The sequence below is a fragment of the Piliocolobus tephrosceles genome, chromosome 6 (assembly GCF_002776525.5).
Source record: "Piliocolobus tephrosceles isolate RC106 chromosome 6, ASM277652v3, whole genome shotgun sequence".
Taxonomy (NCBI): domain Eukaryota; kingdom Metazoa; phylum Chordata; class Mammalia; order Primates; family Cercopithecidae; genus Piliocolobus; species Piliocolobus tephrosceles.
The window spans coordinates 155,600,007-155,623,138 of NC_045439.1; the positions used below are offsets into that span (position 1 = coordinate 155,600,007).

The window sequence follows — 23,132 nt, forward strand, 5'->3', positions numbered from 1 at the left end:
GCCCACCACCAAGCTGTATTGGAGCCAGCTGTTCTCCCGACGTGCAAACTGCTGTACTCCTTCCCTCAAAAGGGAGCATATTTTACAAATTCATTAACTCCTTCTCATCTAAAATAAAAGCTTTAGTCACTTTTTTCCCCCAAGGCTTACATCCTGCCCCAAATCAACATACAAAGAGGCTGAAATTACCTCCCAAAAATGGAAGTGATCTTTTTTGGAGCCGTGACTGTGGTTTTCTCTATCTCCATCTATCAAATCATGATGACTCTTCCTCATGCAGTTTCTCAGGCCATATTTTCTACAATAGAACCCCCACCTCCTTCCCCCAACACACGCCCCCTCCTCTGTATCCCAAAGAGATAGAGAGAGCTGTGCATCACTGCAACGTTTTTCTTCATTCTCACTTCTCTCTTCCTTCTCCCTGGCATTATAGTATTTCCTGCCACTAGAATGTAAGGTTCATAAGGGCAGGGATTTTGTCTAGGTCACTTTGATTACATGAAGCACATAGAATATAGATTGTCTAACACATCATTCATATTCAATAAATAGTTGTGGATTGAGAATGTTGAGCACATTCCCACTAAGATTATCAACTGAGCCAAATGCTGAGGATATAACCATTGTGGATAGAGTAAACACAGGCCCTCACCTCACAGAGTTTATAGTCTAGTATGTTTGTAAATATTTATATAGAAACACAAGTTTTTTGCCCAATATTTGTGTTTCCACAGCTCCTAACAAGTTCTTGCAAACCATTTTCCAATCAGGATGAAGGCATAAGGGTAAAAACTCCCTGGACCTCTCTAAACATGGTTACATAATTAAAACCTGCTTTTAGTAAGGGGAGAAGACGTAGAATGACTCGATGTAGTCAAAGTTAAACTCTTAAATCTGAGATGCCTACACCATGATCACTTAATGATTAATTTTATTTAATGAAAGTACTTTCAAACTACTTTGAGGTTGTGAGAAGAGTAGATTCTGCTCAGCCACTGGTTTGTAAAAGTAAAGTCCGTCTCCTCTTGTTTTGCCCACCTATGGAATGTGCTAGCCTGTCTCTAACCCCAAGAAGCTAAAAGAGGGCTACTCCCCAGATTTGGAGAAGAACTTTGAATACCTTTATAGAAGAATTTTTTACTTAGATCTGCAAAAGCTATGTACAGCTGTTCATCCAGTTGCAGAGACTACGTATGCCATCTTGCATAGGATTAGAAAAGAATAAAACCCTCACACAGTTGGAACTGAACTTGTATGCCCTTTCTAAAGAAAAAAAGGATTACACTATAAACCTGACAATGATTAAGTAAAAACATATTTACAACCGCCAAATAACAGTTAAGTGGATCATATTCGGAATGAATTTTTGTTATAAGTTAATAAGAAAAAAAACTCCACAGATAACCCAATGGGAAAAAAAAAAATTGCACATGGCCAAAGCACATGGGCAGGTAATTCACAAAAAAAAAAAAACCTGGACAGCCGGTAAATACAAAAAGATGCAACATTACACCAGTAAATCAGGGAAATATAAACTGAAATGAGAAGATACTGTTGCTTATCTATTAGGTTACCAAAGATCTAAAAGTCTGACAATACCCAGCACTGGAAAAGGTAGAGAGAAGCAAGCAATCATGCATTGCTAGTGAGAGGGTAAATTAGTACCATCATTTCAGAGAGTAATTTGTCAATATGTGTTAAAACTAAACATGCACTTAGTATGCCACTTCATATATTCTATGAAACACATAGAATATAGATTGTCTAACACAGCACTCAGATTCAATCAATAGTTGTGGATTGAGAATGTTGAGGCATTAGACTTCTAGGTAAAAACCTTAGAAAAATTGGAATGTGTGTATGAGGGCTGGAAACTTGTGTAAGTATGTTGATCGTGGTATTGTTCATAGCAATCTTAATGTCCATCAACAGATATAGGAGAGGGCATAAGAAATTATTTTATTCATATGGCAAAAAGCTACACAGCTAATAAAAGAAATTGATTAGGTTTTCATATTTTAACATAGAGCTCAAAACATAGAGATGCTTTTTTTTAAAAAAAGGAAGCTGCGGAATGATATAAGTAGTATGACACCATTATGTGTATTTTGTAGTAAACATATAAAAATAGCATAAGTTGCTTGTGAAACATGTGGTCATGTGCATGTATAAATAGCGGATTGGAACCTAGACCTCTAATGAGCTTCGCCAGAATGAGGGGACGAGGTGGATCAGGCATGGACGACAAAAGAAATGTCAACATTACAAAACATTTAAACATTTTATTTCTTTAACGAAAATCTTGAAAGAAATATGACAAAATGTGGACAATTTGAATTTCTGGGTGATGGGTACATGGATGTGTTTGTTAGATAATTCCGTCTCCATGTTGATAATTTTTTAAACCCTCAAAGTTAAAACAAATGTGATGCTTCTATTATGATTTCAAGAGTGACTTTGATCATCATTTGGAAACTGAACATTTTTGCTTCCCATGTGTCCTTTGTAACCAGCTCCAATCTGAGTAGGCATGTTTTCAGAATGCAAACAAGCCCTTACGTAAGTGTGTATGTCTACTGACCTGTCTGAGGGCTGACTCCTGGCTATCCACCTTGCTATCTGTGCCTAACCAGTTTCCTGTGTATGAAAAATGCACATGCATATGAAAATTCTGGACAATGTTGCCAAATACAGGTATATGAAATGAGTTATTCAGGACCATTATAATAAAATCCATGCCCTATTTCGTGCACATATTTATTGTGTATACTCCATGTGCAGTGCAATATGCGAAAGGTGAAAGTTCCAAACTATGAACGTAATCCTTCAGAGTCAATAGTTCTGGCACAGTGGGAAAAAGCACTGAACTCAGAGTCAGGAAAGTCAGAATAAATTCCTGATACTTCCCCTTAGAAGCTGAGTGTCTCAATTAGGTATTTAAAGCCTCTGGGCTGAAATTCAACCATCTGTATTACAGGAATGGTGATAACACCCACTTCTGGGTAGATGCTGGAATTAAGTAAAACAAGCTCTGTGAAAGTGCCAGGCACCTAATAAACACCAGTGTCTGCATGGATACTAGAGTTCAACGGGGAGCTTACATAAAAAACAGTAAGTCTAATATCAGCGTGTGTTGGGTCTTATGTATCTTTATATTCGCTCTGGGTGATGCAGGGGTGGCACACAGCAAATGCTTGACAAAGCTATGAAATGAGTACTTGCATAGGGAGAAAGAAGGAAGGGAGGGGAAGAAAATAAGGGGAAAAGAAGGAGATAGAGGAAGAGATAGAGAGAATGGAGGGAGGAAGGAAGGAAAGAAGGGAGAGAGAGGAAAGGAGGAAGACAGGAAAGAAAATGAGTGATACCTTCCAGTAAATGGCACAGAAATTGTGTGTGTGTGTGTAAAACCAGTAAATAGTTGTACCAAACACTTCTGGCTCTTTTTTGCTTGCACTGTAAGAATCACACTAACCTAAAAAGTTACCCTCCTCAGGAAGGTTCCACTGCAGTAACAGAAGCTAAGAATAAGAGACCAGAAGATGCCCAAATGTGTAGTTAGACAGGCTGAAACTCCCATCCAAGAGACTGGGGAGTGAAACAAGACAGGAAGCCAGAGACAGCAATGTATTTCTCAGCAAAAATTCACATACCCAGTGCTTAAATGTAACAGAGTCTGTCTGAAATGAGGCTCCTTTCTTTGTCTGCAGACAGGATAACTTGTTACGTTCGAAAGGTTTATACCGAATGTATTTGTTTTGACCTCTTTGATGTGACCTCACTCTTGGGGAAAAAATGTGATGGGCCTTTATTAATAATTTTGTTTTCCCTTATAGCCTGTGTTCTTCATTTTCTAATTTTTTTTTCATGGAGGAGTTCTCTTTGAAAAAAACTCATTTTACTGCAGTTTTAAAATGCTAGTTCATTGGGGAGGATCTGTTGAAAGTATCTATTAAACTGAAGGTTGCAAGGTTTTATCCCACTGTCTCTGGCGATCCGGATCCTCACTTTTTTTTTTTTTTTAAACTTTTGGTTTACTTAGTCCATTCCCAGCCTTTGTTTCCTTGATGTCTCTGCTATTTACTAGAAGTCATTTTAGGATCCACCTTTTCACTCTTGTGTCCTTTTTAAAAGGCATGTAAGTATAGGTGTGATTTTACTCTTGCTGCAGCTCTCCTAATATGTCACTTGGACTGGTTAATGACATCTTATAAAATATTTTGTAGGCTGGGCGCTGTGGTTCACGCCTGGAATCCCAGCACTTTGGGAGGCCGAGGTGGGCGGATCACGAGGTCAGGAGATCGAGACCATCCTGGCGAACACAGTGAAACCCCGTCTCTACTAAAAATACAAAAAATTAGCCGGGCATGGTGGCGGGCGCCTGTAGTCCCAGCTACTCAGGAAGCTGAGGCAGGAGAATGGCGTGAACCCGGGAGGCAGAGCTTGTGGTGAGCAGAGATCGCGCCACTGCACTCCAGCCTGGGCGACAAAGCGAGACTGTCTCAAAAATAAAATAAAATAAAATATTTTATAACATAAAGTTATTGTAAAAATATTACAAACTCATCACAGAAAACTTGGAACTAGAGAAAAATATAAAGAAAATAAAAATATGCCGTAATCTCACAATCCCCAAATAACCACTGTTTGCTCACACGCACTACATATATGTATATATATGGATTTCCTTCTAATTATATAGTGTGTGTGTATGGCGTGTGTGTGTGTATGTGAGAGAAAGAGAGAGAGAGAAGATGCTCTATCTAATAAGATGCCTTATTTAACTTTTAAATTTAACCTAATATTTTAATTATTTGGGGGGACATTATTAAAAGTCTTCAAAAATATCAGTTTAACAGTAGTGTAATATTCTCTTGTGTGAATAACGTACTATAACATACTATAACATTTCATTTTCTCTTGTAGGAGTAACAATGTGTGTGTGTGTGTGTATACATGCATTTCTTAAAGTGGCCTTTTATTAATTACCTGCTGTGTACCAAACACAAGGCTTTATGTGCATTATCTAATTTAATGATAGTAACACTCGTATGAAATTGCTACTATTGTTTGTTCTGTTTTAAAGATGAGGGAGCTGATGTCTAGACAGGTGGTGTGACTGTCTCAAGGGCACACAGCTGTATGAAGCAGAGGAAGAATTCACAGCTGCTGACCCCCATGCCCCACACACTGACCTTCTACCCTCTCTATACTGGGAACAAAAGTCTACACCACACACTCTTAGAACTGGGATTCAAATACCAGTATTTTTTCACCAAAGAAAAGTATTCCTAAGTGTCAAATGACTTACATAATTTGATAGCTGGTATTGTCAAAACATTTGGTTGTGTAAAATACGAACACATATATGAGGAATATGGGTTTAGATATCACATGAGTTACTTAGAAAGAATGCTGAACACTAAAACACGGTGAAACCCCGTCTCTACTAAAAATACAAAAAATTAGCAGGGCGAGGTGGCGGGCGCCTGTAGTCCCAACTACTCCGGAGGCTGAGGCAGGAGAACGGCGTGAACCTGGGAGGTGGAGGTTGCAGTGAGCCGAGATCACACCACTGCACTCCAGCCTGGGCGAAAGAACAAGACTCCATCTCAAAACAAAAAAAAAGAAAAGAAAAAAAAGAAAACCCATATGCCCTGTCTTGAGGTTTCCTACAAAAACCCAAGCCTGCCTTACTGCCATTAGAACCGTTATTAATGACTGTATCAGTCTCTCTCGCGCGCGCTCTCTTCATATATATATTTTTTTCTTCTTTTCTTTTCTTTTTTGAGAGGGAGCCTCACTCTGTCACCCAAGCTGGAGTTCATTGGCGCAATCTCAGCTCACTGCAACCTCTGCTGCACTGGTTCAAGCGATTCTCCTGCCTCAGCCTCCTGAGTAGCTGGGATTACAGGCACCCGCCACCACGCCCCACTAATTTTTTATTTTTGTATTTTCAGTAGAGACGAGGTTTTGCCATGTTGGCCGTGGCTGGTCTTGAACTCCTGACCTCAAATGATCCGCTTGCTCGACCACCCAAAGTGCTGGAACCACAGGCGTGAGCCACCGCACCCAACCTGTATCAGTCTACCTTTAAAATTAGGAGCTTAACATTAAGTTCAGTGTTTTGGGTTTCTTCTCAAGGTAGTGAAGGATGGAGCCAAAGATGGAAAGCAAATTCAATACCCGCTTTCCCTTCTAAAGATCAATGTGAACTTGTGCACCCATTTGCACTTGGCTCACAAACGGTCCAAATTTAAATCTCTTTTCAATCTTGGTTCCTTCTCCACTCTTCCCTTCGTAGCGTAAAAGGTTGGATCATCTGGAATATGATTTGTCATTCCTTTTTAAAAGAAAGATGAAAAATGTAAACTGTGGGCTCCTCACTGCTTATGTCAGAGCAATACATGTGTGCTTTATATAAACTAACCATTTGTCTATTAATGTTTGCAAAGTACTCCATAGACATGAGGCATTTGGAATACTCTCTGGAGAAATATGGTGCCTTTGGAGAGAGGATCGGAGAAGAAACCAATAGTAAGAGAAATTCCTTTATGTGCACATGTATAATAGAATGTGAAAGAAAATCTTCAAGTTGAGCATCGAGCTGCCTTTTCCCTTAGGTTGAAAGTTAGCCAGTAGGAAGGAAACATTTCCAAGGAGACTAGGTAACCTTGCCTGCAGTGTTTGTTTCTACACTGTGTTTTACTTGTTCGTGTGACAGAGAAAGAAAACAAAGCTGATGGACTTTGGACTGGACAGTGTAGCAGTATGTCCCCAGATACCAGCTTCCAGATGATCTCCCTTGGGTCTCCCAGATGGAGCAGAGGTTTTCTGGTGACTCTGGTCACTGCATCAGCCTGAACAGACAGGATCTCAGAACCTCCCAAGTGCACGTGTCTGCCTGCCCATGTCTCCACGATTTTGTAGAAAGATGGCTGAGCATGGGATAGGCCCTTAAAGACTGTAAAGCTGATTCTTTGTCATGTGGACATTAAGCCAAAGAAGAACAAATTTCTGAAAAAAAAGAAAAACCATAATGATTTTTGCAGCGCTACTCTGCTAACCAGAGCAATCCATGGATGTCTGTGGAATCATTAGGATGTACTTCCCCTAGAGAAATATATGTGCTGGTCTCTTGGCACGAGCAACTCTAAAAAGTATACCTAGCCAACACCTCAGGACACTAGCCAGAACCCCTCGTTATGTTTCCACTCTTCCAAGGAAGGAAGAAAGAAAAGAGGAAAGGAAGGGAGGGAAGGAGGGAAGGAGGAAGGGAGGGTATTGGTTCTTTTAAATAAGAAAGACAAATTATTTCAGATAACAGCAGCTTCCCTTAAATGGTATTTAAGCTTTAGCCCTATAGTCCTAAATATCTATTCTAACAGCAGTTATTACTATGTGAGCTCTGCACTGTCAATCTAGAGAAAAGAATCTTGCCACTAAGAAGGAAAATTTCAAAGTGAGAGTTTGCTTTTAATACACACGTATAATACAGACATTCAATTGCACAAATGTAGCAGAGAACAAGAGAGGAGTGTGCAGCTGAGCAGTAAGCATCCACTCCTGCCCCTGGTGTTCAGTGCCAGCCTGATGGTCTCCAGCTCATGTTCTCTCTGCATATGCAACACTTGAGCCCAGCAGGAGCTGAGCACATACCACAGGTCACCAGGTTCATGTCTTTGCTCTTGCTCCTCCCTCCCCTCGGAATTCCCCACCCTCTGTCTTCTGGTTGAATTCATACTCTGACCTCAAGCCTCCTTCTCAGAGCGTTCTGCCTTTTCTATTATTCTTGTCATATTTTTCCTTTATTGTCGTTACGTGTATGCTGGATGCATCTTCTTCAATGAAATGTAGACTCCTTGCATGGAGGAAGTGTCTCCTTCTCTTCTTTGAGTCCCTGTGGCCCTAGCACAGGCTGAGTTGAATCGTAACTAAAATGCTCCAGGTCTCTTCATCATTTCCACTGCTGTCTTCTATTTTTATCCCATCACCTGTAGGAACCGTGTCGGAAGAACTAACTGCTAGAGTTTCTCCAAAATGTCGCTGCCAGTGGCAGTCTAGTTGCTGTCTTGAGTCCATCCTGCCTCTTCACTGCCCACTCCCAAGTCCAGGTCATGGTCATTTGTCACCTAGAAGGTTGCAATTGCTTCTTTACTGCTCTCCCCACTGTCACCGATGCTGACCCACAGCCACTGGACGCGTCTTCTTTTTTGTTTGTTGTTTGTTTGTTTTGTTTTGTTTGTTTCATTTTTAGACAGAGTCTTGCTCTGTCACCAGGCTGGAGTGCAGTGGCACGATCTCGACTCGCTGTAACCTCCACCTCCCAGGTTCAAGCAATTCTGCCTCAGCCTCCCGAGTAGCTGAGATTACAGGCATGCGTCACCACGCCCAGCTAATTTTTTTGTATTAATAGTAGAGATGGGATTTCACCATGTGGGCCGGGATGGTCTCAATCTCTTGACCTCGTGATCTGCCTGCCTTGGACCCTCAAAGTGCTGGATTACAGGTGTGAGCCACCGCGCCCGGCCTAGACATTTTTTAACTCATGTCCTAGGCTATGTCCTTCGACTAATGCCCTTTCTTCCTGGCTCTTACCAAATTTTTAAATTATGCAATTTATAGATTTGCTTGGTTTTTGTCTGTTTCCTCCATGTGCCTTAAGCTCTGTGGTGGCAAGAACGCTCTCTGTGTGGCTCACTGAATCCCCAGCCTCTACGTGGCACCTGGAGTACATAGATACTCCCAGACCTTTGTTGAATTCATAGATTAAAAGTGCAGCTGTTCTCATTTCCCTTCATGTTATAACCCTTGCTCTAGCCCCCTTTTTGCCTTGCTCCTGTTTCTGATTTCTCCTTCTTCTTCTTCTTCTTCTTTTTTTTTTTTTTTTTAGAGACAGACTCTTACTCTCACCCAGCAGGCTGGAGTACAGTAGTGTGATCACAGCTCACTGCACTCCTGACCTCCCAGGCTCAAGTGATCCTCCCACTTCAGCCTCCCAAGTAGCTGCGACTATAAGTAACCACTAATTTTTGTATTTTCTGTAGAGATGGGGTCTCACCATGTTGCCCAGGCTGGTCTTGGACTCCTGGGGGCAAGTGATCCACCCACCTCGGCCTCCCAAAGTGCTGGGATTACAGGCGTGAGCCACTGCGCCTTGCCTGGTTTCTGCATGTTACCTGGAACTCACTGGAGAACTGAGCCTCAGGAGTCTCCGAATCCATTCCCTGTAGGGCAGCCGCAGTCCTCAGTTTTGTCTTAGAAGCAGAGAGCACATTCCTGTGCTCTGGGTGCCCCACCCACTGAACAACAGCGGAGGCAGTGATGGCACAGACTCACTCTGGGAACTGCAACTGCACCCCAATAAGTTCTCCCTGTAAAACCAATCACAAGATTCCATGCCTCAGATCCCAAAGAAGTGAGTAAGTTTTATGGCCTGTGTCAGGGTAACACCCACGCTGCTAAAAATATCGTGGTACAATTTCATAAGAAGTAAATAATGCACTGTTGCTTTGTGTTTCTGGGAAACCTTAAGGATTTGTTGTAGAAAGATTTTTTAGTTTTCTTAGCCTGATGAAAAAGCATGCAAAGGAAAAAGTCATATTGGATAAGAGAAAGACTATTTGGGTATGTGGCCAGGAATGATGCACATTTTGCCACTGACTTCATCTTATGTTTTCATCTTTTTGGAAACAGAGGCAAGTAACTAGCCAAGTACATTTGAAGGGCATCCATAGTTCCAAATGCCTCTTCCCTTATAATTTATTGATGAAGCACTAAGTAGCTCATCTAATTCATGTTGAGGAGATAGGAAAATGCTTATGGCAACAGCATTTTATCATCGTTGTAAGGTTTCTGAAAACATAATTCCAAACGATAGGAGTGGTTTGCAGAGCCATCTGGGAGGAGATGGGCTGATTAGGAATGTCTGGGGTCTTAGAAATAAATTCAGGTGAAGTCGAAGCATGTTTTCCAGATCTGGTAGATGTTTGTAAGACTATTTATGGCTGGTGTAGGTTAGCAGGCTTCTCATAGAGCAGTGGAGTTCCTGTGTTCTACATCCTTCCCTCCAGGGCTCTTGTCTTCACCCATTCTCACACCATTTCTGGTTGCAACTGCGTGCAATGTTTCCCCAAATTCACTGTGTATCAGAGTCACTGGAGAAACAAAACAAAACAAAAAAATTGATCCCCAGAGCTTGCTCTATACTACTGCATGAGAATTTCCTGGGCTGAGGCCCAAGAATCTGTATTTTTACAAAGCTCTCCAGATGATTCTGATAAGCAGCCAGGTTTGACAATCTGAGGTGTGGTGGAAAGAATTGTTTGCATCTAAGCTCAACCATCAACTACCTAAGCAACTTTAGAGACACCAACTCTTGGGCTATCAGGAAACAGAGAAAATGATGCCTGCATCACAGGGCTATTGAAGAATGAAAGGAAATTACATATGTGATCTATCCCAGTGCAAATTTAGTAGGCTGCGTTAGTTAATCCTCTGCTGATGACCTAGCAGCTTAAAAGAGTTGTTTTTTTTTTTTTTTTTTTTTTTTTTTTTTACCAAAAAACTGTTTAACTTCCTCTTCTGTGTTTGATTCCTTATGAAACTTGGTTTCCCCCTTCGTCAGTTACCAAGGATCAGGCCATATGGAGATGAATCATAAGACCATTATGCCATGTGTTCCAAGAGCCTTCCAAGTGCATTGCTGCAAGAAACGCTCAACATTTAATGTATATTGTTTTTCGATATCTCTTTCCAAATTGCCAGTACAATTTCCATTTCTGGGAAATTACATAGACATGTCTGGATCCAGTTCTTTTATCTTTGCATTTCCAACTGCTCTGTTTTCCTTCTTTCTTCCCATCAAATTATTATATTTTGACAGTTTTAAGACCAGCTCTTCCTTGATCTTTTCCTTCCTATAATATAATATCCTATAATATACTGAATTGAAATGAGCCCATTTTCCTTAGTGAGCCTTCTCTCCAAACACAAAATACTCTGAAGTTCAGATTCTCCTTCTGTGAGTTAACATCACACAAAGTTTGTGGTTTCATCCATCATAAACAAGAGTGTTTTAAATGAACTCTGTCTCTTGTCTCCCAAGAATCACAGAAAGGTTGGGGGAAAGTGAAATAAATTTTCAGAAAGAAAAGTTACTTATTAAAAATAGCAGTGATAAAAATATGTAGATTGATTGAGGAGGAAGAATTCGTAAAGTGTTTTAACTTAAAAGGAAACGCTCTTGCAGGCATTCACAATGAATCAGGGGGAAACACTTTGGCTCCTTCAAAAAGCTATTTACTGTCTTTGGTGTTCACAAAACATATCCAACAAAAGCCTTTTCTCTTATGATGCGAGGGAGGAAGGCAAACTGCATTTGAGAGCATCTGATCATACTTGACTCAGGAATGTTACGGGTTTTGGTTGTGTGCCCAGTTGATCTGAGCATATTAGCAAACACAGTAATAGTATTAGCTGCTGACAGGGTTTGGTATCAAACACATCCATTTGCAAAAATAGAAGAAATACCACATTCACATTTTTCAATGCTCCCCTTTACTTAAATACTGCAATGTGGTTTGAGTTGTGAATCTATTGAAGACATCTTTGATGAATCAACAGTCAAGGCATATGTAGAAAGTGATTTGGAAACACTTCCCTGGGTTGTTGGTGGGGGAAGGGAGATAGCGTTGGCACATCTTGCCATTCTCGTTCCTGCTTTTTCATGGGCCCCCACCGCTTCCTAAGTCTATCTGTTGTTAAATGAAGATAACTGCCTCTCTCCTACCCCAGCCTCTCTCAGGGTATTCTGGAGTGTGATAGACTAATTGCAAAGAAATGTGACCTTCTTGGATAACTGGTACCATCTAAATACCATGCATTATTCCCCTGTCAGACACTCTAAAATAGGATGAGTCAGGCTGAAATCTTCCAAAAGCTGTGGAGGATAAATAAGCTCACATTCCAACTCAAAAATCAACAACGACAAAAAAAACAAGCATAGTGAAAAATGATAAAGATCAGCCTCCGCTGTTACCTTTTTCATTCATACCATTGTCCGTTTGGGGTCTATGTCATGGGGATCGTTCCTATGCCAATCCTAATGATAAAGCTTGAGTTTGGTTTACATCTGTGCTGTGATTATTCATCTTCTTTCAAGCACTATTTCTTACTTTATCAGCCAGGAAGGTGGGAAAAAATAATCTCTAAAATTCTATAGTTTTTCACTTTTCTCCTTTGGAGCTATTATAAGATAGTAAATTGATAGTAAAACTGAGAGCAGGACAGCTGGGCTCTACTTTGAATTTTGGTAGAGCTTCAGCTTCCCTGGGTTTTGGCTATCCCTATATGGAAAATACAGATCAGTGGTCTTCAGCGTTTTTGGCACCAGGGACTATTTTTGTGGAAGACAATTTTTCCACGGGTGGCAAGGGGCATATGGTTTTGGGATGCAACTGTTCCAACTCAGATTATCAGGCATTAGATTCTCATAAGGAGTGTACAACCTAGATCCTTCACAATAGGGTTTGCGCTCCTATGAGACTAACGCTGCCACTGATCTGATAGGAGGGGGCGCTCGCCCGGGGCTCACTTCCTCCTCCACTTCCTCCCGAATGGCCAGGTTCCTAACAGACCACAGACCAGTATTGGTCCATGGCCCAGGGGTTGGGAACCCCCAACGTGGTTGATACCTGACTCCTCAGGAGACAGGCTTTTGGAAGCAAACTGGAACACCAGATAGATGCACTGCCACAGATGCTGAAGTTGGAAGAGAAAGAAAAACATCTCTTTTTCTGCTGCTGTTTCTGCTATGAGAGATGGTAGCTGCAGGCAAACCCACCATTCCTGGGTCAAGACAATGACTTTGGGAGTGTCACACATCAGTGGTAGTGATGTGGTGGTGGCAGTGACACCAACCACTATTTCCTGACCTCTGGATTCCAGCTATGTGGGTGAGCTTGAACTGGTTAAGCCCAACTGTGGATCCCTGCCTCATGCTCCTCCACATCTTTAAATAATTTTGTAAGCACATAATTCCTTGCATTAAATCCCTTTCATATGGACATATCCAGAGTAAAGAGTTTGTTTCTTGCACTGAAATCTGATGAATTCTGAATTTGGAATCTAAATCGAGGTTTAACACAGGTGCTGTATTGCAGGGAATTTATCTTCACATCAATATGATAAGCTAAGTATTATCTTTCCCGTTGGTTACATGAAAGAACTAAGGTTCGGTGAGATGGAATTGTTTGCTCAAGGCCACACAATTTGAAAGTCACAGAACACAGAATCAAATGCAAATCTAATTACAAAGTGTCTGTATCTAACTACTCTGTTAAACAGTGATGCCATGGGATCAAGTGTTTACAGATAGCTGAATATTTATGGTTGCAAATGTGCTTTAAACTCCATGAAGGAAGAGCCTATATCTCACACCTCTTTGATAAGACTCCTCAGTCCCAGAATATAGCTCAGTATTTGGCACATAGAATAGATCCTTGATAAGTTACTGCTGAATGAATAAATGAATGGTATCGTGATGAGTCCTGTCAAGGAAGGTGACACCATATGATGGCCACCTTGTGAGGAAGTGACTCTAGTTTCCAAATGGGCTTTATTAAGATGCTTCTTACTCCTCAGGTGTTCAGTTGCCATGGCTAAAAGCCATTACAAATATTTTTGTTTCCTGTGTATATAGTTACCGTTTCTGTTGGGAAGAACGGCTTATCAACAAGTTCTACTGGCACATAACATTCATCAAACAATAGAACATTCAGTCTATTAGGATGGGCTGTTAGGGCTTTCTAACTCAGCCCATCTCATAGCAGCTCTTTTCTAAAAGAATCTTTCTTTTGCAACTTATAAGTTAATAAGTTTTTAAACCCAAATTCAAGGACATGGTTCTACAAGAATCTTTGCAGACACCCTGCCTTTATTTATGGACTTCAGAAGCCGATGTGTGACACCCATAAATGTCTTAGCAACTTTCTCCATGACTCCTCTGTGCCCATTTGGAATCAAGGTTTCTTTTACTATATAGTTATGATAATTCTCAATGGCCCTTGCCTTCTCACAGGGCTTTCTGGCCACCAGATCTGCTATATTCTACACATTTTCTTTTAATTGCCACATTCATGTGTATTTTAGCAGGAAATTTGATCCACGTTTCTGATTCACCTATGGTTAAGTCACCAGACAATTTTGGAAGAGCAGCCTGATGGCCAAAAAGTCTTGGTAGAGTCTCTCTTTCCCTTTAGAAACAGAAAGTTGAGTATGTGAAGTACAAGCTCCCCGAATCCTGCCCCGCCTAGGCTGCTGGTAAAACCCAGGCTTCAGGAGGCTTCAAAAAATACTACTTTCTCAAGATATGCTCCTGGCTAGGTGTGTCAATTGACTTTGGAAATAATGTCCTGGAGCACTTTGAAAGGTGACGGCCTGGATCCTTCCCTGACCCCATCTTAGGACTCTCCTACCCTCCAAGCTTGCTCCCCATTGAGTGGCCAGTGTTTCCCCAGGTTTCTCTGTTCTAACCCCCAAGACTGTTGCCACAGCACATGATACCAGTGACGGGCTGGGATATGCCCTCTGCACTGCCCAAGTGGCTATGCCATGGTCAGAGGAACACCGGTCAATGAAAACCTACAGCAGAACCCGATGCTCTGTCTGCCCACAGATCTGCCTTGATGTTGAGCAGGGCCGTCCCACACATCTGGTCTGTCTCCCTAATAAATGAATCATGCACAACCGTCACGGTATGCAGCAAATTGAGATATTTGGCAGGAACTCTGTGCCTTGACACTTCCTGAACTACCGACATTTGGGCAGTGACTCAGAAAAGAAGCGGGTAGTTCTACTGGCTGATTCTAAGAAAGACTTGAGGGCCGGGCATGGTGGCTCACGCCTGTAATCCCAGCACTTTGGGAGGCAAAGGCGGGCAGATCACAAGGTGAGGAGATCAAGACCACGGTGAAACCCCGTCTCTACTAAAAATACAAAAACTTAGCCGGGCATTGTAGCAGGTGCCTGTAGTCCCAGCTACTCAGGAGGCTGAGGCAGGAGAATGCTGTGAACCCAGGAGGCGGAGCTTGCAGTGAGCCAAGATCGCGCCACTGCACTCTAGCCTGGGCGACAGAGCAAGACTTCGTCTCAAAAAAAAAAAAAAAAAAAAAAATTCCATCAAGCTCATTCATTCAGCAGTTATTAGCCTTTGTTAGGCTGCATGCAAGATATCAAGATAAAAAGAAAAATAAGACAGAGCCTATGGCTTCAAGGAGCTTATAACCCAGTTGAATGAGGCATACACATAATAAGTAAACAAGTATTGGGTATGCTAAATTAAGTTTAGCCCAAAGCTGCCTCCTTACATAGTGTAAGCTCGGCCTAAAATTTTCTCTGTACATAGCAAACTGTAACCTAACTGGATGTGTAAACAGGCTGTAACCTACTCTTGTGCCAAACACTGAGATTTGGCCAAAGGTGGCCAACTGTTCAAATCATGTTCAAATAAGGCAAACGCTGAAATGTATGTAACCAATCCGGCTGTTTCTGTCCCTCACTTTTGTTTTATGTACCTTACTTTTCTTTTTCTGTCCATTGGTTTTTTTCAACCACACGGCAGTGCAGAGTCTCTCTGAACCTATTTTCCATATTGTTCTTTGCTCAACTAAAGTCTGTTCAATTTAATTTGTCTAAGGTTTCTCTTTTAACAGGTGGTAGTGTGGTACAGGGGAGAGTATCCACTGTGGAGTCCAAGAGACCTAAATTCAAGTTCTAACTCTGCCACTTACTAGTTAAGGAGACTTAGTTAAGTCATGGAATCCCTCTGCCTCAGTTGCTTCATCTATAAAATGTAGGGAGGGATGTTTAAATGAACAATGTATACAGACCCTGCTCTGTATATAGAGTAATTCTTATCATTACGCTCTCTTACAGGGACTATATGAAAGGAGGCGTGAGGTCCCATAGGAAGACAAAAAGGGGTCATGAGAGAGAAGTAGCTGGGATTACAGGCATGTGCCAACACACCTGGCTAATTTTGCATTTTTAGTGGAGACAGGGTTTCTCCATGTTGGTCAGGCAGGTCTCAAACTCTCGACCTCAGGTGATCCACCTGCCTCAGCCTCCCAAAGTCCTGGGATTACAGGCATGAGGCACCACACCCGGATTCCAGGTCAGTTTTTACCATGATCTACTCTTAACGTTTTAACCGTCAACTGTGGTTCTATTGTTGAAATTTTCAAATACATACAAACATAGAAATAAGAAGTGCAAGCCGGGTGTGGGGGCTCATGCCTGTAATCCCAGCACTTTGGGAAGCCGAGGTGGGCGGATCACTTGAGATCAGGATCGTTTGAGAGCATCCTGGCCAAGATGATGACACCAAGTCGCTACTAAAAATACAGAAATTAGCAGGGCTAATGGTGATGGTGGGTACCTGTAATCCCAGCTACTCCGGAGGCTGAGGCAGGAGAATCGCTTGAACCCGGGAGGTGGAGGTTGCAGTAAGCTGAGATCACGCCACTGCACTCCAGCCTGGGTGACACGGTGAGACTCTGTCTCCAAAAAAAAAAAAAAAAAAGAAAAAGAAAAAAGAAGAGAAAAAAGAAATAAGAAGTACAATTAACTCCCAGGTATCCTTGACCTAGCTTCAACAGTTATCAGTGTATGGTCCAGTCTTGATTATCTATATCTGCATTCCCTCCTGGCCCTCTACCTCATCACTACCACTGGATTATTTTAAAGCAAATCCAAGACATCATATCATTTCACCTGTAAATAATTCAATATTGTCGGGCGTGGTGGCTCACGCCTGTAATCCCAGCACTTTGGGAGGCTGAGGTGGGCGAATCACAAGGTCAGGAGATCGAGACCATCCTGGCTAAAACGGTGAAACCCCGTCTTTACTAAAAATACATAAAAATTTAGCCGGGCGTGGTGGCGGGCGCCTGTATTCCCAGCTACTCCAGAGGTTGAGGCCGGAGAATGGTGTGAACCTGGGAGGCGGGGCTTGCAGTGAGCTGAGATCGTGCCACAGCACTCCAGCCTGGGCAACAGAGCGAGACTCCATCTCAAAAAATAAAGATAAAATAATAATAACAACAATAATAATAATTCACTATTTATCCCTAAGAGATAAGGGCTCTTTTAAAAAAATAGCCATAATATAAATACTATGGAACACTTAAATCATACCAAAATATTCAGTCACTACTCAAACTTCCCTGATTGTCTGATCAATACTCTTCTTGATTTGATTTGAGTCAGGATGCAAATAAGACCCACACACATTGTATTTGGCTCATGTCTCTTAAGCCTTTTAAAATCTATGACAGTACCCCAGCACTTTTCCCTCCTCCCATTTATTTGTTGGAAAAAGCTAGGCAACTTATCCTGTAGAGTGTCTTCACGCTGGATTTTGCCAACGATTCCCAATGGTGTGTTGAATGCATCTCAATGTGTTGAATGCATCTCAGTTCTGCCATCTGTAAAATGGGGATAACACCAGACCCATTAAGTTCACAGTATTATTGTTAGGGTCATATGCTATCACGTATGTAGAACAGGCTGTTCTATTACACAAAGAAATTGTTCTTTATCATGCTTTAAAAAGAAAACTTCATACACCAATGCTTGCATACATGTTTATTAAGACGCAGCCAAGTGAAATGTGTCAGCTCCTCCTCTTGAGTCCAGCCTTCTTTATTGGTGTAGAACAATGCCCAAGGGCTGGATGCACTTCATAATCAAAATCGAATGCCAGCTTTTTATAGACTTGGCCAACATAGTACGACCTCAGACACCATTTTAAACTGCAAGAAATCTGAGCCTTTCATAATCTTGCTTTTTATTGTTGACATTCACATTTTAATTTTTTATGATCATTGCAGATTCACATTTTAAAAACCCAAAACACAAAAAAGCTCTTATTCTAATTTAGCAGAAAGCAGAGTCATCGTGTGAAGACAATACACTATCAACATACAACTGCTTTGTATCCATAATTATCTATGTAAGAAACATGCTGTCATTCACAGGGGCTCCGTTAACACGTGCACATAAGCCATGCTGAGGCCTAACAGGTAATGTGGGTTTTCATCCAGCATCTTCTCTTTACTCTGGGTCCTTATCCTCATCTGAAAAATGGGGGACAGACTTCTTTGCAACAACATTATCCAGTCTCTGTCCTTGCAGATACGGATTGACACTCTGAAAAACGAACAAACGAACAAAAACCATGTGGTTTGGTGTTACATGTGAACATCAGATGCAGACAGCTCAGAAAAGAAATGAACAAGAATTGTTTCTGGCCTATTGGGTTAACAGCAATGTACCAGTGGCACCTACCAACCACCAAACAACTACTCCAGTGTACGAATTAATACCTCAGTGGCCTATGAAACATTTTCTGACTGATAGATAGCTCTAACTGTGTTTTTCACACAACTATATAGCCCTTTATCAGATACAATGTGCTCTTTTTAAAAACTAGTATTTTTGGCACAAAGATTTGGGGTAAACCAGCTCATAAGTCCTTGCTACTAAGTTAGGGAACAAGACCCATAAGAAAGATAATTATTGGCCGGGTGCGGTGGCTCAAGCCTGTAATCCCAGCACTTTGGGAGGCCAAGACGGGCGGATCACGAGGTCAGGAGATCGGGACCATCCTGGCTAACACGGTGAAACTCCGTCTCTACTAAAAAATGCAAAAAAAACAGCCGGGCGAGGTGGCGGGTGCCTGTGGTCCCAGCTGCTCGGGAGGCTGAGGCAGGAGAATGGCGCGAACCCGGGAGGTGGAGCTTGCAGTGAGCCGAGATCCAGCCACTGCACTCCAGCCTGGGCGACAGAGTGAGACTCCGTCCCCCCCAAAAAAAAAAAAAAAAAAAAAGAAAGATAATTATTATTCTATGGCCCTATTTAGGTAGGAGGGGGAATCTGAAATGCATTACATTATATTTTGCATGAAAAATGTTCTAAAGGAGAAGAGTAGGGCCAAGTGGGAATTAGCATCTGAAGACTGGTCCCAGATCATCCTGCTGCTGGGACTGATTCTTCCTTGCTAGTATTTTACTAAGGAGAATTCATTAGGGGCTCAAGCGATCACTTCCGCCTTCCCTCAGTCAAATTCAAAAATTGAAGCAAAAAAGGAAGCTTCCTGAAAGGGCTGGAAGGCTCCTTTGTTTTTGACTGAAGACTCTGTACTCTGAAATCACTTTCATGTGTTGATATTCTTAATGAGTAAATATTTTTCCATTCCTTCTCTAATACATATCTATTTTTTGAGGTTTGGATTTGAACTAGTAATTGAAACTTTACAAAATAGTATTTAACAAGCAGAAAAAAAATTCAAAATATTTGGAAGATGTTTGTTTATTGAAGTTGCCTTCCGATAATGGAACAAAAATATAAGAAAGAAGCTGTAGCCAGGTGCAGTGATTCACGCCTGTAATCCCGGCACTTTGGGAGGCCGAGGCGGGCGGATCACAAGGTCAGGAGATCAAGACCATCCTGGCTAACATGGTGAAACCCCGTCTCTACTAAAAATACAAAAAAATTAGCCAGGCGTGGTGGTAGGCGCCTGTAGTCCCAGCTACTCGGGAGGCTGAGGCAGGAGAATGGTGTGAACCCAGGAGGCGGAGCTTGCAGTGAGCAGAGATTGAGATCGCGCCACTGCACTATAGCCTGGGCGACAGAGCGAGACTCTATCTCAAAAAAAAAAGAAGCTGTAGTTACAAACGATCAGCAATTGAGCAGCAACCTGTCGCATGCTCAATCCCCGCGTACGAATGAATGGAGGCTGTTCAAAGGGGAGCTCTCTGGTCCATGACAGGGCCTGCCATGACTCTTGATAGGTGAACAGACATTCTTCAAAAGAAAAGGAATGACACCTGAATTTAGCATTTACAAATTTTCTTTCACATTCTGGCTGCTAAACGCATGAATCGTGAAAGGTCCGACTCACTCTGCAAAGATGCATCACAAAGTAGGTGAGAATTACAAAGTGAGCAATGTCCTCAGACATTTGAAAAGTGACATGTCACAAGACAACACCTTGCTGAGGATTCATCTTAGAAATATTTAAAATAATAAAAATTCCTTTTATCAATTACAGTGGTTTGGCCTACCCCAGAGGATCATATCAGAATCTTTAGGTAAGTGGAGCAAGTGTGGACTGAAAAAGTATATTCAGTATCATAAACATTTTGTTTAGTAACATTTATTCCAAAAATTCTAATATGTTAAAGGAGGACATGAGCGGTTCAAGTTTATCAAATATAAGTTAAAAAGTTCATAAGCTGTTTAAGTAAGATAAATAGTAGAGCTCACATATTAACAAGAAACAGCTTAAGAGTTTAAAAGTTCATAGCCATTTAAAAGTAGATTGACCTTTCATTTGTGAAGCAATGAGGAATTCAATTGGATTTGGGTGAGTACATAAAGTTGCACAAAGCCATATGGGGCTTGGTTGCAACTTTGAGGAGAATCTCTCTCTCATGGGAGAAGTCCTGCCCAGACCCACAACATGCAAAGGTTGGAGGGGAGGGGAAAAATTAATGAGAAAGTAAAAAGAGGAATCACGTGAACTTTTTTGATAAATATTTAACTGAGTATTGAATCCAGCACTTAGGAATAATAATAATGAGCATTGGGTTTGTTTTTTGTTTTTTTGTTTTGTTTTGAGAGTCTCACTCCGTCACCCAAGCTGGAGTGCAGTGGCATGATCTCGGCTCACTGCAACCTCTACCTCCCAGGTTCAAATGATTCTCCTGGCCTCAGCCTCCCCAGTACCTGAGATTACAGGAGCACACCACAATGCCCGGCTAATTTTCGTATTTTTAGTAGAGACGGAGTTTCATGTTGACCAGGCTGGTCTTGAACTACTGACCTCAGGTGATCCACCTGCTTCAGCCTCCCAAAGTGCTGGGATTACAGGTGTGAGCCACTGCACCCAGCTGAGCCTTGGCTTTAATTGTGCTCTGAAACACTCAGGGCACTTCTGTATTTATCTTCTTTCATTTGGGCAAGAGACTGGGTAGGACACACACAAAACATGGTTCCCATTTCAAAACTGGAAGAACCACTGGGATTGGCTCTTTGCTTACAATGTCCTCTGGAAACTCACAGCAGATGCTGAGTTTCATTGGAGGAAGACTTCATTGTTCAAAAAAGAAAGCTTATAGTTTCTTTATATTGATTCATGCACTGGGGGTGGTGTGGGGGCAGCGTTAAGGTCTTCAATCAAGATGGGAACAGTATCTGAGACCTGATGATGGGCAGGGCCAACTTGTTTCCTTATCAATCCAGAGAGGCCCATGGTTTACGGCATGAGAATGGGTCTTCGTAGATGCCCAAGAATAGGAAGAATTTGATATCTGTGGGTCAAAGGGACCCTTCTTTTCCTAAATTCTAAGCCTTTCCTATGTGGAGGAAATTGAGGCTAAAGTAAAATCCTTTATAACATGCGTCTTAGCCAGCATGCTGAGTTTTGGTAATCACTAGTCTCATGGAAAAATGACCTAAGTCATGCCCCATGGTCATTCACTGAGTCAGGGCAGAAGGAATGGTGGGCCAGGAAGTAGAGACAATTAAAGCTTCAAGCTAACTTATTCATTTTAAGTCAGTCATTGCTCTTATTGGGAAATGTTCTTGTTGTGTTGTAGGGAGATATTCAAGCCATATTACCGGTAAATTATGTATATTTTGAGCCCCTAGAATGGAATTTCTTGATGCTCCCTCAAGAACACATTATACCCTTTGGACCCTTTCCGTCACCATCTGCTACTGGAAGCTGCAATCGCCAAGAAAAACTCTTTTTTTTTTTTTTGAGACGGAGTCTCGCTCTATCGCCCAGGCTGGAGTGCAGTGGCCGGATCTCAGCTCACTGCAATCTCTGCCTCCCGGGTTTATGCCATTCTCCTGCCTCAGCCTCCCGAGTAGCTGGGACTACAGGCGCCCACCACTTCGCCCGGCTAGTTTTTTGTATTTTTTAGTAGAGACAGGGTTTCACCGTGTTAGCCAGGATGGTCTCGATCTCCTGACCTCGTGATCCGCCCGTCTCAGCCTCCCAAAGTGCTGGAATTACAGGCTTGAGCCACCGCGCCCGGCCACAAGAAAAACTCTTAATAACTCTGTTAACTCTCCTCAAAAAAGATTTGTTTCCAGAGGTAAAAATTTTCTACTTCTTGCACAGAAAATTGCTGTATGTCTTCTGTGTTTTGTCAGGCAGCACAGGGGCTTGGAACCTTCTGTTGTGGGGGCCTGAGGACTGATGCTGAGGCCAGAAAATCCACACCTCTTAAAACTCTCTCTGACTATATTTGGCAAAACCCTTCAGAATGGCCACAGTTACCATGCCCAGATTCCCAAATTTTGAGAGGATCCAGGCACTTGCTCTTATGAATAGTCAGTGGCTTTGAGTACATGCTTAGGTTTGTATGTTTTAACTAAAATGGTCGCTATCTCATAGCATTTTACCATGTAACAGTGGCGCTGTTTTTCTCCCACCTTCATCTGATCAAAAAAAAGGCAGGTGGCCAGGTGGATTAGCAGAATGGAACTTGATCACTAATTAAGTCTTGATGCTATAAAATACCCTGGAAAGCCAGAGCAAATGTCACATTGAGTTTTATGTGAGGCAACACTGTATAGGAAGTAGCTAAATGTGGAGTACCTAGACCAAGCTCCTACCTTGAGCAGCCCTGGATGGGATGGTTAAAAACTAAGCCTGCAGTAAATTCAACAGACAGCAAACAAATATTATAGATCTCGTACATTTTTACATCAGTCTGGCTAGGCCAAGAAAAAAAGATATATAGGAGAAATTAGGTTTGTTCATCTCATTGGTTGCTCCCAAATTCCTTCAAAATTATTTCCTGGAGCATGAGTTTAGCACTTCCCTGTTTCTGTCCTTTTTTTTTTTTTTTTTTTTTTTTGAGACGGAGTCTCGCTCTGTCGCCCAGGCTGGAGCGCAGTGGCGCGATCTCAGCTCACTGCAAGCTCCGCCTCCCGGGTTCACGCCATTCTCCTGCCTCAGCCTCCTGAGTAGCTGGGACTACAGGCGCCCGCCACCAGGCCCGGCTAAGTTTTTGTATTTTTAGTAGAGACGGGGTTTCACCATGTTAGCTAGGGTGGTC

At 42.0% G+C, this 23,132-nt stretch overlaps 1 protein-coding gene across 6 annotated transcripts in view; it reads right to left on the bottom strand.

The window, feature by feature from the left end:
• Positions 1-17,624: 17,624 nt before the first annotated feature.
• LOC111554592 (neuroendocrine protein 7B2) overlaps positions 17,625-23,132 on the bottom strand; it is a 56,666-nt gene continuing 51,158 nt past the window's right edge. For 4 of the 6 annotated variants that reach the window (XM_026456338.1, XM_026456335.1, XM_026456337.1 and 1 more), the window contains one exon: positions 17,625-18,207. In XM_026456338.1, coding sequence (XP_026312123.1) covers positions 18,112-18,207 — 96 coding nt within the window. In that variant the 3' untranslated portion in view covers positions 17,625-18,111. The remainder of the gene's footprint in view (positions 18,208-23,132) is intronic. The other 2 variants (XR_003309790.1, XR_003309791.1) reach the window with 1 other exon arrangement.